The 12,373-nt window shown below is 39.7% G+C and overlaps 2 protein-coding genes across 2 annotated transcripts; both read right to left on the bottom strand.

The window, feature by feature from the left end:
- Nucleotides 1-2,976: 2,976 nt before the first annotated feature.
- Nucleotides 2,977-5,588, bottom strand: LOC143362748 (Golgi resident protein GCP60). Its single transcript, XM_076803165.1, has 4 exons — nucleotides 5,141-5,588; nucleotides 3,816-4,873; nucleotides 3,676-3,735; nucleotides 2,977-3,605 (listed from the first exon to the last, which is right to left on the bottom strand). The coding sequence occupies exons 1-4, from the start codon at nucleotides 5,316-5,318 to the stop codon at nucleotides 3,507-3,509; spliced, it is 1,395 nt and encodes a 464-aa protein (XP_076659280.1). The 5' UTR covers nucleotides 5,319-5,588; the 3' UTR covers nucleotides 2,977-3,506.
- A 1,221-nt stretch (nucleotides 5,589-6,809) lies between these two features.
- Oseg4 (intraflagellar transport protein Oseg4) lies at nucleotides 6,810-11,270 on the bottom strand. Its single transcript, XM_076803323.1, has 2 exons — nucleotides 11,135-11,270; nucleotides 6,810-11,056 (listed from the first exon to the last, which is right to left on the bottom strand). Exon 2 carries the CDS (start codon nucleotides 10,988-10,990, stop codon nucleotides 7,436-7,438), a length of 3,555 nt encoding a protein of 1,184 aa, XP_076659438.1. The 5' UTR covers nucleotides 10,991-11,056; nucleotides 11,135-11,270; the 3' UTR covers nucleotides 6,810-7,435.
- Between the last annotated feature and the right edge of the window lie 1,103 nt (nucleotides 11,271-12,373).

Raw genomic sequence — 12,373 nt, 5'->3', positions numbered from 1 at the left:
TATTGTATAATATATTTACATAATATATATATTTTTGTCTACGCGTCCGCTCGACTCGAACGGATGAAGAGGCTATCGTATTCCGATCGTTTTTACCGGTGTCTCGAGAATTTTCACCGAGAACTTTGTATTATTAGGTAATATTCATACATAAATATATAAATATATATATATATATATACTATTACCGTTATATCACTATGCAAAAAAATCGCCGCCAAGAAATACAATGAGTCAACGAGCTAAGAACAATGGTTTCAACCCGATAACTAATTAACGGATCAATTACGATTTTCGTCGAGGTCATCATTTTTCTGCACAGTGATATATATGTATTACCGCGGAGTAAGGAAACGCACCGTTATGCTTTTAGGAAAATATTTTTCATATACTCGACGATTGTGTATCGATGCCAATTGCTAATCGTGATAATCATTGAATAGAGAACGAGTTAGATCGACGATCGTTAAAGCTCGCGGTACAATTAAGACTGCTAGGTCTCATTGATCTCACAGCCGATTTTGTAAACATTTAGTGGATCACTGCGAAATTAGAGAAATTTCAAATTAGAGAGAATAAAATTAAATAAAGGATCAATGAAACATCACTTTGTTGCAAATTGACATAACTCAATGATTAATATAAAAGCGATTTTTTATTTTGAATAGCCAAGAATTCAAGATAGGAAACTTAATTGTACCACGATAATTACGTGTAATAATTATAAATCAGGACTTCGATGTCCCTGATACGCGCATATGTGTGTACGCGTGTAATGCAGATCAATCATTTTCAACTATTCGAATTTCAATTATGCGACCGGCAATTATACATCCGAAATCGCAACTTAATTTTCTGATTGGTTTCTTCAAATTTTTCCGTTAACGCCCAGTGTTCGATTTTACGGAGAAAATTTTTTTCTGGTAATTATGAATAATGCAAATTGTAAAGCATAGAAGAAATAGTTTGTAATAAATAATTTGGGCGTTAATGAGTCCATCAATTTTCTGAGAGATCGTTAAGAGAAAGGTGCATCGAGAATGTGAGGGAATGATCAGTGATGACTAGACTGCGGATCGTTATGCTAAATAAAAATTGTCAAGGTCAATCTTAAGAAACAGAGGACAATTGAAATTATATTTTCTTTTCCAATTATTTTTCCAATTTTCCTGGTGTCTTCACAGTTTTGTATTTAAAACTATTTATTTTTATTATATGTGTGCATAAAATCCGCAGTCTAAGAACGACTAAATACTTACTCAAGACCGGTTCGCTGTCTTCGTCGCTTATGAGATCATTGGACAGTCATGAAATTCCTCATCGAACAACGAGCGTTTCCCTAGATGAATTGAATCTTCAATAAAATTATAAAATTATAATTCGCCCCACGAACCACGTTTTTCTATTGGACACACGGTGGTCTCGTGAATCGCAAGCGATCCGAATTTAAATTTTAGCGCGAAATTCAAATCGCGACATAAGCGCCACTAATCGCGCGGCCGCCGCACCGGATAGACGTAAGTAGATTTTTGCAAATTTGTTGAACGACGAGGCATGTGACAAGTAAAATTCGACACTTACGTGAACTGCGTGGATTTTGAGCGTAAACTGTGCCTTTCGCCTGCGTTGATTCAGTATCAAAATCTGGGGTTCGAATATTACGTAGAACTCTTATGATCGTTTGAACGTATGTTATCTGAGGGACCAGACAAAACTTGACCAGAATTTAACACGGGAAATTTCTGTTTCGGTTTCTTTACAAATTTTTGGTGCAAGCATTATGTATTTCTTTGTATACCGATGAGTTTTATGACTTCTTACGAAAAATTTGTAATTCTCAAAAAGCGTCTTTCAGCACTTAGAAATAAATCGAAAATCTAGATCCCATGAATGTGTAGGCAAGGGGCACAGACGACACTTAAAATCTCGAACGTGTTAAATGTTTAGGCGTCTCGGATAACACGCGTGATTATTGTTCAAATTTACGCGTAAACCGAGCAACATTTTTATTTCGCGTGATGTAGAACTTTTTGATAGAGAAAAACGAACACCGCCACGCCGCGCCGGTTGCAACGAAACAGTTTCTACATATAATGGCGGATGCGCTGTTACGATCAACATAGTCAAAATTGAAATATACAAATGGTAATTGGTGTTCCTATAAAATTTGAAAAACTAACAAGAACCTGGAAAGATCTTGATAATCTAAAAGTGTTATAAATAAGAAACGGTTTACTCGATTAAATACTCATTGACTAGTGTTGCACGATACCTTAATGTCTACAGTGTCTTTAAAATGTTCGAAAATTCATCAATCTATAGGTGCATGAAGACAGATCTAGGCTTTAAAGATTTATCGAGAATTTCACTGTGAAATGGGTAAGTGAACGATCAACAATTTAAGTTTAATCGACAACGTTCATCGAGAATGAAACGGGTTTAGATCTAAATTAATGTAATATTCACGTCGATTTAAATTCTACTTTATTACGAATTTTCGATCGATTGATTGAAAAACGATCGATAATGTGAGAATTTGGCTACTGTAAAAGAGATTGCACGCCAACAGGAATTCCGCTGTTATCGCTTAATGTCTTTGCAAATTAATCCGCGCAATGTATTTATTGCCTGCAACGGAGCCCTCGTTGCCGTGCAATATTAAATAACAACAGCAACAACAAAATAACCATGCCGTCTCGAAAAAGTGCTCTTCTAAGTAAAATTGTTATTATAGGGCGAATCGCCTATTATTATGCGTTAACTGGACACGCATTCGCATAATAAGCCTGTAACTGTATACCGCTGCGTATATAACTAATTACTATTATTATTATTATTAACGATATATATTCCTGTAAAAAAAAAACAAAAATTAAAATGATATGATTAAAATACAATAAAATGTTGACAGGAAAAAGGGAAGTGTCTCTGAGATTCTTTTGGCTGGCAAATATATAATTACAAGAAACGAACGAATCGACTTAGTGCTTTGATTGCAATGTATTTTTCTAAAATGTGGGACAATGTTCATAAAAATATAAGATATAGTCACGAGTGAAGTAACAACAAATATAGACTAAAGTTCAAAACCACAGAAAACAATATTATGCATAGATTTACCAATACATTATTGACACAATATACATATAGCCTGAATGCGACACGAATATAATGGGTACAAAGTTCTTTTGCTGCACATATACTGTTGTTGCTGACGTTTATACAATTCGTTTTGGTTTGCTCGCTTTATAAATGTTCACAGGAGAGGGGACAATAGGAACCTTTTTTTTTACTTGTGCCCACTTTTTTGCCATATTAAACAATAAAGTGTCTTTACATAACTATAATAGGTATATAATTTTTTTGCAAACACTTTGCTTTATGTGAACAGAAGTATGATATATAGGACTCTTCGTTTAGTTGGACTAGCAGTATTGGCAGACCATTGTGTTCGGCTAGTTCTCAATGGTTGTACGTTCTGTGAATTGTAGTGGCCTCTTATAAAGCTAATTTACATAGCCATTCTGAGTGTAATATACTCTGTAATAAAGCGTTTTGCTTCGCCAAAGTGAATATGAATTATCAAATTTAAGAAGATACACTCCCTATAACAAAGAAATTTATAAGAGACACATACACAAAACAATCCATGATAGAAATATTTTATTTGCTCACCTGCCCTGGGTACCTATGACTTCCAGCGTAGATTTCTTCTTGCGAATCTCTCCTATATACCTGTCGATGAAAATAAAATAATTAACAGTACCGTGGCGTGACCTCTCGACAAAAATAAAAGATTCTGTTTTTATACTCACAGGTACTATCTCACTTATAGGTGGTGATGGTAGTTTGTAGTCAGACTGAATGCTGCCATTCGATACTCCACTCTCTAAATCTTCCCTTAAGACGTAATCATCATCATCATCTTCATCCTCCTCCTCGGATTCAGTAATATGTACTGATACTTGACTTGTTTCTGGTTTTGACCACTCAAAATATACCCCAAAACCAATATCATAACCATCTGTTGCAAACTCCCAAAACAGGCACGAGCCATCTTCATGCGTTGGCACCCTAACAGTCACTATTTCTCCATGTCCAACTTTAATAACTGCATCGCCAGCTTCTCTCCTAATGGTTTCTTTAAATTCTTCAACGCCTTTTATCGTCCACATTTCTGCAGGTGCTATGGGTGGCCAATCTAGTTCATCCGAGTTTTCGTCATTTAATGGTACCGTTTCTTCAGTCTCTTTAGTTTGTTCCTCCTTTTCAGATTCTTCTGTTGTGACATTATTTGATTCTGGTGGTTGTTCCTCTGTGACTAATTGATTTTGACGCAACTGTTGCATGTATTGGTGATAATGTTGCTCTTGTAACTGTCTTATTAAAACACCTTGTTGTTCTGGGTTTCCAGGATATTGTTGTTCCGCATACATTTTAAACTGATAATATGTTTGCTGATTTAAGGCATCTTGAATTTGTCTCCTCTGCAATTCTTCCTTTAACCTAGCTTCTTCTTCTTTTTTCTTTTGTTCATCTAACTCTTTCAACCTTCTCTCTTCTTCTAATTTTTTTGCCTCTTCTTCCTTCTTTAGCCGTAATTTTTCTTCTATATCCCTTCGTTGCGCTTCTACAACAGTTCTGAACAATGGGCATAATTTGTCTAATAAAACTATAAATCCCTCCATAGCCTGATCTTTAGATATATCTCCCAAATTCTGCCACGCCAAACGTCTGTCTCTTCCTATCACATCCAATACACCCAACGGGGATGCATTTTCTGCTGTACATTTTCCGTGCGTTACTTGTTGTGTAAAAGCAACCAATTTCAACTTATCTTCATAAGATAAGTGAACTGCTTTCCCTTCCTTTTCTGTAATAATTGTAAACATTTATTATCATGGCAGTTGCGTCTTTTGTATAAACTATACGAATCAACAAACCTATACAACATCATAGTCAACACAGTAATCACAAATAAAGTTCTCATAAATTTCTATATTTTAAAATGTCATATTACTACGAATATGTGGTAGAATAGTATATCAATGAAAATTTCTATGAACACATACTCTCCGAAAGGAAGCAAAAGATTGAACAGCGAAACTATTCTAACAAACTGTCATTGCGACTAACTCACCTTTATAGAAGTTTACTGCCATTTTATAGAGTTCTCGGGTCTCGAAACCCCAAAGACGAGGTTCGATTTTTTTGTCCTTTTCCATGTCACTGTCATCTATCGCCGACTCATCGGCAGATATTCTTAATTTTTCGATTTTTCTCCCCATTGAGGAAATGTCACCATTCGTGCCCGCCATTTGCAATTGCACTGACACGTCAATTATTGTCGCTACAAATGTCTTAACCTTCGTTCACGAAACGTGTACAGTAATTGAAACATTTTCAAAAGTATCGGGGAGACGCAGTTCTATTATAAGAAATGTTTTATTTTGAATGTCTTCCTTTATAGTAAAATTTGTATATGTGTCCAAAGCTTAAATATTGCTACTAACAGAGAGAAAATGAGAGAGCTCACAACCGGGTTTTATGTGCCCCCAGTGTAGTGCTGCACCCTAGTCTCATATTTCAGCATGCACCACAGACTGAAAATCAGTACAGACTGTGCATGCAATGCATTTTTCTGTCTACGGTTCCGAATTACCAACTCCGTAGAAAATACCCTAGACCATAGACTTAACAAAACTGAAGTAGGATCTGTTCCGGTGCTAAAAATAATGTTAGAGAGGAATCTGACTGATATTTCATTCTTGTCTTTTCTTGACTCCACAGGAAATCCTGTTACCACGTTCGTGACTGCAAGTGGGACGCTGGTGATTCTGTTGATACGCCTCAAATACTTCCTACATTACCGGATGTTACCATGTGCGATAACACAATTACCGACGCGCAAACAACATTACATGTAAACACTTATATTGTATTTTAACACAATCATTTTATGTAACAATTAACAGTGAATAAATAAAGACAATGTAATGAAAAGACTGCGTATAAATGATTAAACCCGCAATTTTTCCCGAATGTCCCACTTTTCGTTGACTTATACTACTGAATTTCGTGCCACCTCTTACAATATCATATTCTCCTAATAAAATTATCAATTTTCCAAAAATTTGGGAAAATTTCGAGCGTCTGACTTGTCGTTGACTTATACCACTGAATTTCGTGCCACCTCCTTCGATATCATGTTCCCCTAATACAAAAGTTCAATTTTCGAAAATTTCCCGAAAATTCGACCGTCTGACTTGTCGTTGACTTATACTACTGAAATTTCGGAAATTTTCGAGCGTCTGCCTTGTCGTTGACTTATACTACTGAAATTCGTGCCACCTCCTTCGATGTCATGTTCTCCTAGTAGAAATCCGAAAATCGCGAAAATTTCGAAAATTGAACTTTTGTATTAGGAGAACATGATATCGAAGGAGGTGGCACGAATTTCAGTAGTATAAGTCAACGACAAGGCAGACGCGCGAAAATTTTCGAAATTTCAGTAGTATAAGTCAACGACAAGTCAGACGGTCGAATTTTCGGAAAATTTTCGAAAATTGAACTTTTGTATTAGGAGAACATGATATCGAAGGAGGTATCCGAATTTCAGTAGTATAAGTCAACGACAAGGCAGACGCTCGAAAATTTTTCGAAATTTCGGTAGTATAAGTCAACGACAAGTCAGACGGTCGAATTTTCGAAAATTGAACTTTTGTATTAGGAGAACATGATAGCAAAGGAGGTGGCACGAATTTATGTACAGGTTGGCGGGAAAGAATAACACTTTAACTTTTGTAACTAATATTCTTTATTCCTCACCAAATAAATTACAATGTTAAATATGTACATATACAAAATAGAAGAAAATTGAACTAAAATGACCACGGTGTGGGCTGTTTCGCATGCAGTTCGAGAAGTAGCGTACAGGTGATTGTACCTGGTACCATATGTAGTGTTGACGAGTATGTCTTCTCATAGAACAAGCGAAAAAGTTCAAAATATATTTATATTTTAGTGCAATAATGATGTAAATCACTTTATAGAAATATATTCTGTTATTGGACGGTATAATAATACTTTTATAGATGGACGGAATCAATATCACTATTACTTACGTGTAAAAGCGAGCGAAACGAACGAGTGATGGAAACATTATTTAGCGAAATCGTAAAAATGTACACTGAAAAACGTAATTGCAAACAGCAATGATTAAGCCTATAAAAATATCACATTGTTGCCTTCTCGACGACTTTTCAACATGGTAAATGACCGTTTGTTATAATAATTCTCGATTACACCGCTCGCTGTTACGCAAACAATAAACGATAAACATAAGAGTATAAAAATATTAAGCGTGAACGATTATGAGATCTGATGCTCGTTTCGCTGTACTCACGAAACCATTACAAGTACGTAGACGCTCAATCTACATGTACGTGACAGTGCTGTGACATAACGGGCAAGCATTAATATTAACGACGTCTCGTTCGGTGGCAACGTGATGTCTGCAGACGGTACATATCCAAGCGTTGCTGAGATCCATCAGTGGTTTCCCGGAAACGATGCAGGCGGGAAATCTGGTCATGCAATTCGGACAAGCGACGCACCAATCCGGCACGAGACTCTCGCAATTCGCGCATTCGGCTTTCAAATTACGAGCGTCCTTTGGGCTGTGCTTCGTGAAAATATCCACCGCCAAATTCTCGTATTCTTCCCTGACCGATTCCGGAATTATCTCCAACGATTCCAACTTGACGAAAGCCTTGGAGCAGACAGCGAACGCGTGATGAACGGCGCTGGATAATGCTAGCAAGCAGTATACATGCTCGGGTTCCAGAATGTCCTCGTACTCACGAAGTCGGAGGGCTGTTTTCATAGCCGCGTCGAAGTTACCCAAATATATCTGTCTATGCGCCAACAAGAGGAAATGATAGGCTTCCGCACCCTTCCAGGCGTTCTCTATCACACGGGTGTCTTCGTTGTTCTCCGCAAGACCCATCACGACGTTGCTACGTGTCCCTTTGATCGACGGCGCACCGTTTATGTGGTCCTCGATCAGCAACGCCGCCAAAACGTAGATCTTCTTTACGCGCAACGGATTGGTTCTTGACTTAGCCTGTTCTTCGGCTAGCTGGAGCAACAACTTTGCAGCTTCCAGGTTATAGTTCGCTTTCTTGTAGAGTTCTATCGCTTGTAACCTCTTACCGTTCGAGAGAAGATGATTGGCGTATTTGTTCAACAGCTCGCCGATCTGCGCCATTTTGTAAGTTTTGGCCAACTCAACGGCCTGGTCCCAGTGATTCAAGCGAACGCACGTGTCCACAGCCAGCTTTACGTCGCCATATTTGATGTAAGCCGCGACGGCCTGCGAGCACATGCCCACGGACGCCAACAATCTAGCCACCGTCTTCAGCAAAGGACTCTTGTCCGGCAGTTGTTGCACTGTTCCCGCGAGCTGAACGAAATCCTCCAACTTGTAGTAACATTCGACCAACTTCTCTAGATTTCTACTTTTCTCGTAATACTCTCTCGCCCCCTCCCAATTCTGTCTCTCGGCATAGTACTCCCCGATTTTGTTGTAAGCATGCTCCATTTGCTTGTCCGATCCACCGATGCCCATCTTCATCAGCTGCACCACGCGGAAGTAATCGCCCAATTTCTGTCGCAACGTAATCGCAAGGTCCCGCCTGTCCATGTCTAAATACAGTTTTTCCGCTTCGTCGTAGTTGCCCAGATACGCTGCCACCTCCGCCTTCTTCAACTGATCGTTGTGCACGTTCTGCAAACGCTTGATGAATTGTATGCCCAAGTAATCGGAGCAACGGACCATCGCATTCTCCGCTGTCTCCAGATCTAATTTCTCGAGAGCCGATTCCGCCAGCAAACGCCACAACCGCGGATGCGGATTGTCCTGAATAAAGTTGTTCGCCTCCTTCGAGCCGACCTTGACCAACAATTCTCTCGTGTCCCTCAATGACTTCACCTCTAAGTCGACTATCAACTCCTTCCTAGTATCCTCCGGCTTCTGCATAAGATCGTCCAACAGAACGCAACGTATTTCCAAGTCTTTGAACGAGCAAATGTATCCGGAGCAGGATAGCGGTTCTTCGGGATCGAATTCTCTTAACACGTACATTCTCGTTTTCTCCATGATGGCCAGGAGAGTCGGATTATCTTCCGCCCAGCACATCGCCCATACGTCTTTCCTCTCGAATTTTTTGATATCGTCTGTCGGCTCCCCGTCTTTGGAAGTCGACCTTCTGTTATCAGTTTCTAGATCCATCATCGTCAACACACCGCTAGTATCCATGATAGACGCGCGAGACGAGTCGCAATTGATCGCGATTTTGTATAGTTTACAAGTCGTGTTGTATCTATTCATGAGAGTCACTTGCGGCAAGGAATACCGTTGAATCATACCCGATTCTCTGCCTATCAGCAGAACAGTCTCGGTCGCTGACAAACAACAAATCGGATCCATGGTAGCTTTCGTGTTGATCGGTGTTTCGAACGATCTATCTTTGTCCAGATCTTGAATGACCTCCGTCACGCCTGTCGGTGTCTCGTCGACGTGGTAAACCTTTTCTCTCTTCGGCTTGCTCGCGTGCAACGACCCGTTACGAGGAGTACGGTAATTCCACAGGAGAAAATTATTCTTTGATGCAGTGATCACCAGACTGTTCGTCATGCTTACCCATAGCGGCTCTAAGTTAATGAACTTTGCGTCAACCGGAGTAGCTATGGAGTTGCAAACCAGAAGAGCAAACTGCTCCGAGCCTTGTGACGGATCGTTCATCACCGCCAATACACAGTGCTCCCCGTGCGAATCTATCGATATTAACGCCCTCGCGTGTTTGGTGCAACACGTGTTATTCACAGTGTTCCAAAACATTATGGTAATCCCATCCTTGCCGATCTTTTCGTTCGTGTATACGACCGTTTTGCTGAAATAAGTCCATTTGTAGTCTAATCGAATATTTGCAAAGTATATATGAGAATCGATAGACAAAGCTACTCTTAAAGATCCTCCTTCCCACGCGCAACTGGTCACTTCTCTACCGGGAATCCTTAAAGTCCGCATATGTTTACCGAACGGTGTATAAAATTGAATCACGTTGGTGTCCTTTGTCTCTCCGTTGCCCAGTAACGGCATCATACCAGTTACCGCGAGCAAAGAGCCGTAGCTATTCCAACAACACCATGCTGCTGTCATGCCAGTCTCGAGAACAATCGGATTGTCGTCGTTTGTGTTCCGCATCAGTTGTATTTTACCGTTTCTATAACAAATGGCTAGAGTCGGACAATCTAGGGCTATGTAACCATTTCTGCCATCGTACCATTGTAACGCCACAATCGTTTGAATGTGACCGGTATTCATCGGTATTGTGTTTAACTTTGTTAAAAATACACCCTGATTATCGTAAAGATGAACTTCGCCGTTCTTCAAGCCAAATAGCAACAGTTTCCCATCCGGTGACCACTGGACACCAGCCAGAGACACACCTTTTAGTTCCTTTCCCCAAATTCTATTACCGTCTACAGAACCAACGATAACAGTTCCATCTTCGTAAACTATACAAATCTTCAGACCATCTGAACTCCATGACATTCCTTTCACCACTGACTTGTTGCCATTGTTTGTCATTTCATCGTACCAAGAACCTTTATACAGCATCCAAACAATTATTAATCCAGTCTCGTCGCTGGACGTCAGCTTTTGATGTTGTTCATTCCAATTGACAACTTGCACGTGACCATTGTGTCCTTCCAATGTCTGGTTCATGCTTAAATTACTAGCATTTGCTATGTTCCGTAACTTTCCACCACCAGTAGATCCACTTGGGTTCGAATCAACTCTAAGCACTTTCAGTAAACCATCTTCCCCGCCAACCGCTATGTAACCTTCCTTCTGATTCCATCCTATACAATTCAACCGAAAATTATTCGGTATTGCAATCTTTTTACTCAAGTAGACAAACATTTTGATTGTGTGGACTAAGAAATGATTAAAATAAACAATCAACACTCCATACTCTTGTACAAATTTCTGAAACAGAAAACATCAAAGATTACTTGAAATCACTTTACTACTGTATTTTCCAAAAATTTCTTTTATGTTACTTACATTATGCCAATACTTGACAGTTGATAAACATGTTTATTGTCGTGATAGTCAAGTCGATGTTTACTGTGTGAAATGTCAAAATAGCGTCTCGAGAAGCGTCTACATACATCCTCACAACACAACGAATGATTCTTGCCGATATTCCCATAAGGGGTAGTGCAATAAGCGGCAGGAATCATCTGCTCCTGAAAATCTGATAATAGCGCCACTAGATCGTAGCGGCAAAACGCTCAAACTGTTAGCCAAACGTTACCGACCGAGTACCGACATTGTGCCGCCAGCGCCACCTGGCGGTGGAAACCCGAAAACTAATCGGCTACAAGCTTGGGCGTTTTGCCACTACGAGGTAACGGCGCTGTTTGCAGATTTTGCCGGAAGATGTACGTGGTGCCACCCAGCGGAGGAATCATGAACACTAATCGGCTACAAGCTTGAGCGTTTCGCCACTACGAGGTAATGGCGCTGTTCGCAGATTTTGGTGGAACATGTACGTGGCGCCACCCAACGGAGGAATCCGGAACACTAATCGGCTACAAGCTTGGGCGTTTCGCCACTACGAGGTAATGGCGCTGTTTGCAGTTTTTGTCTTACCTACAACCACCACAAAGCATAGATTACTTCACTACATAGTTGCGAAACTCTGGCGTTTTCCAAGACCTAATTTGCAGCGCGCATGTGTACCGCACTTGGAGAGTTCTATGAATATAGAATGAATATTCCATTAGTGTCACAGATGTGTCACCTCGCATGCGCCGAAGATCAAACTCCATCCAACATCATGCGTTGACAGATGTAAAAGATCCGTAATTTGTAAATGAATATCTATGATTTGTTCTTTCAGGACAAGTGACAGGAGGATTGATCCAATGAAAGGAGACCTCGGTTCAGTGTATTATTTAATATAATTTACTTATAAATTAATCGTGCGGATGCAGATGCAATAATGAAAACGTCAATAAGCGATACGCGTATTACAATTCGCATTCTGAAAAAGATTCTCTCTCTTCGTTACTTTGTATCCATCTTCCTCGCATTCCTTTCCCTTCGTAGTCGTCTTCTCGGAGAGACTATATGTATATTCTCAAGTTAAGAACGACGATGGTACCCGACAAAATTTCAAAGAGATTCTATCGAATCGTTCTGATGAATATTAGAGTTATATTGTTTAGAGTGATCTGCAACGTATTGCGAGCACGTACAATTAGTTTTTAAGCGAAATGACCGTTTCGAAGAGGGCGG

Source organism: Halictus rubicundus, chromosome 18, assembly GCF_050948215.1.
Source record: "Halictus rubicundus isolate RS-2024b chromosome 18, iyHalRubi1_principal, whole genome shotgun sequence".
Lineage (NCBI taxonomy): Eukaryota > Metazoa > Arthropoda > Insecta > Hymenoptera > Halictidae > Halictus > Halictus rubicundus.
The sequence above is the reverse complement of the archived record's forward strand: the minus strand, read 5'-3'. Positions and strand labels throughout refer to the sequence as shown.

What these genes read in the sequence shown, in the direction of transcription:
- LOC143362748 (XM_076803165.1), bottom strand. Translation starts at nt 5,318, where the DNA reads ATGGCGGGCACGAATGGTGACATTTCCTCAATGGGGAGAAAAATCGAA. An exon ending in GGCAGTAAACTTCTATAAAG is followed by an intron (nt 4,874 to 5,140) that starts GTGAGTTAGTCG and finishes CAATTATTACAG; the next exon opens with AAAAGGAAGGGAAAGCAGTT. An exon ending in CTATAAGTGAGATAGTACCT is followed by an intron (nt 3,736 to 3,815) that starts GTGAGTATAAAA and finishes TTTCATCGACAG; the next exon opens with GTATATAGGAGAGATTCGCA.
- Oseg4 (XM_076803323.1), bottom strand. Translation starts at nt 10,990, where the DNA reads ATGTTTGTCTACTTGAGTAAAAAGATTGCAATACCGAATAATTTTCGG.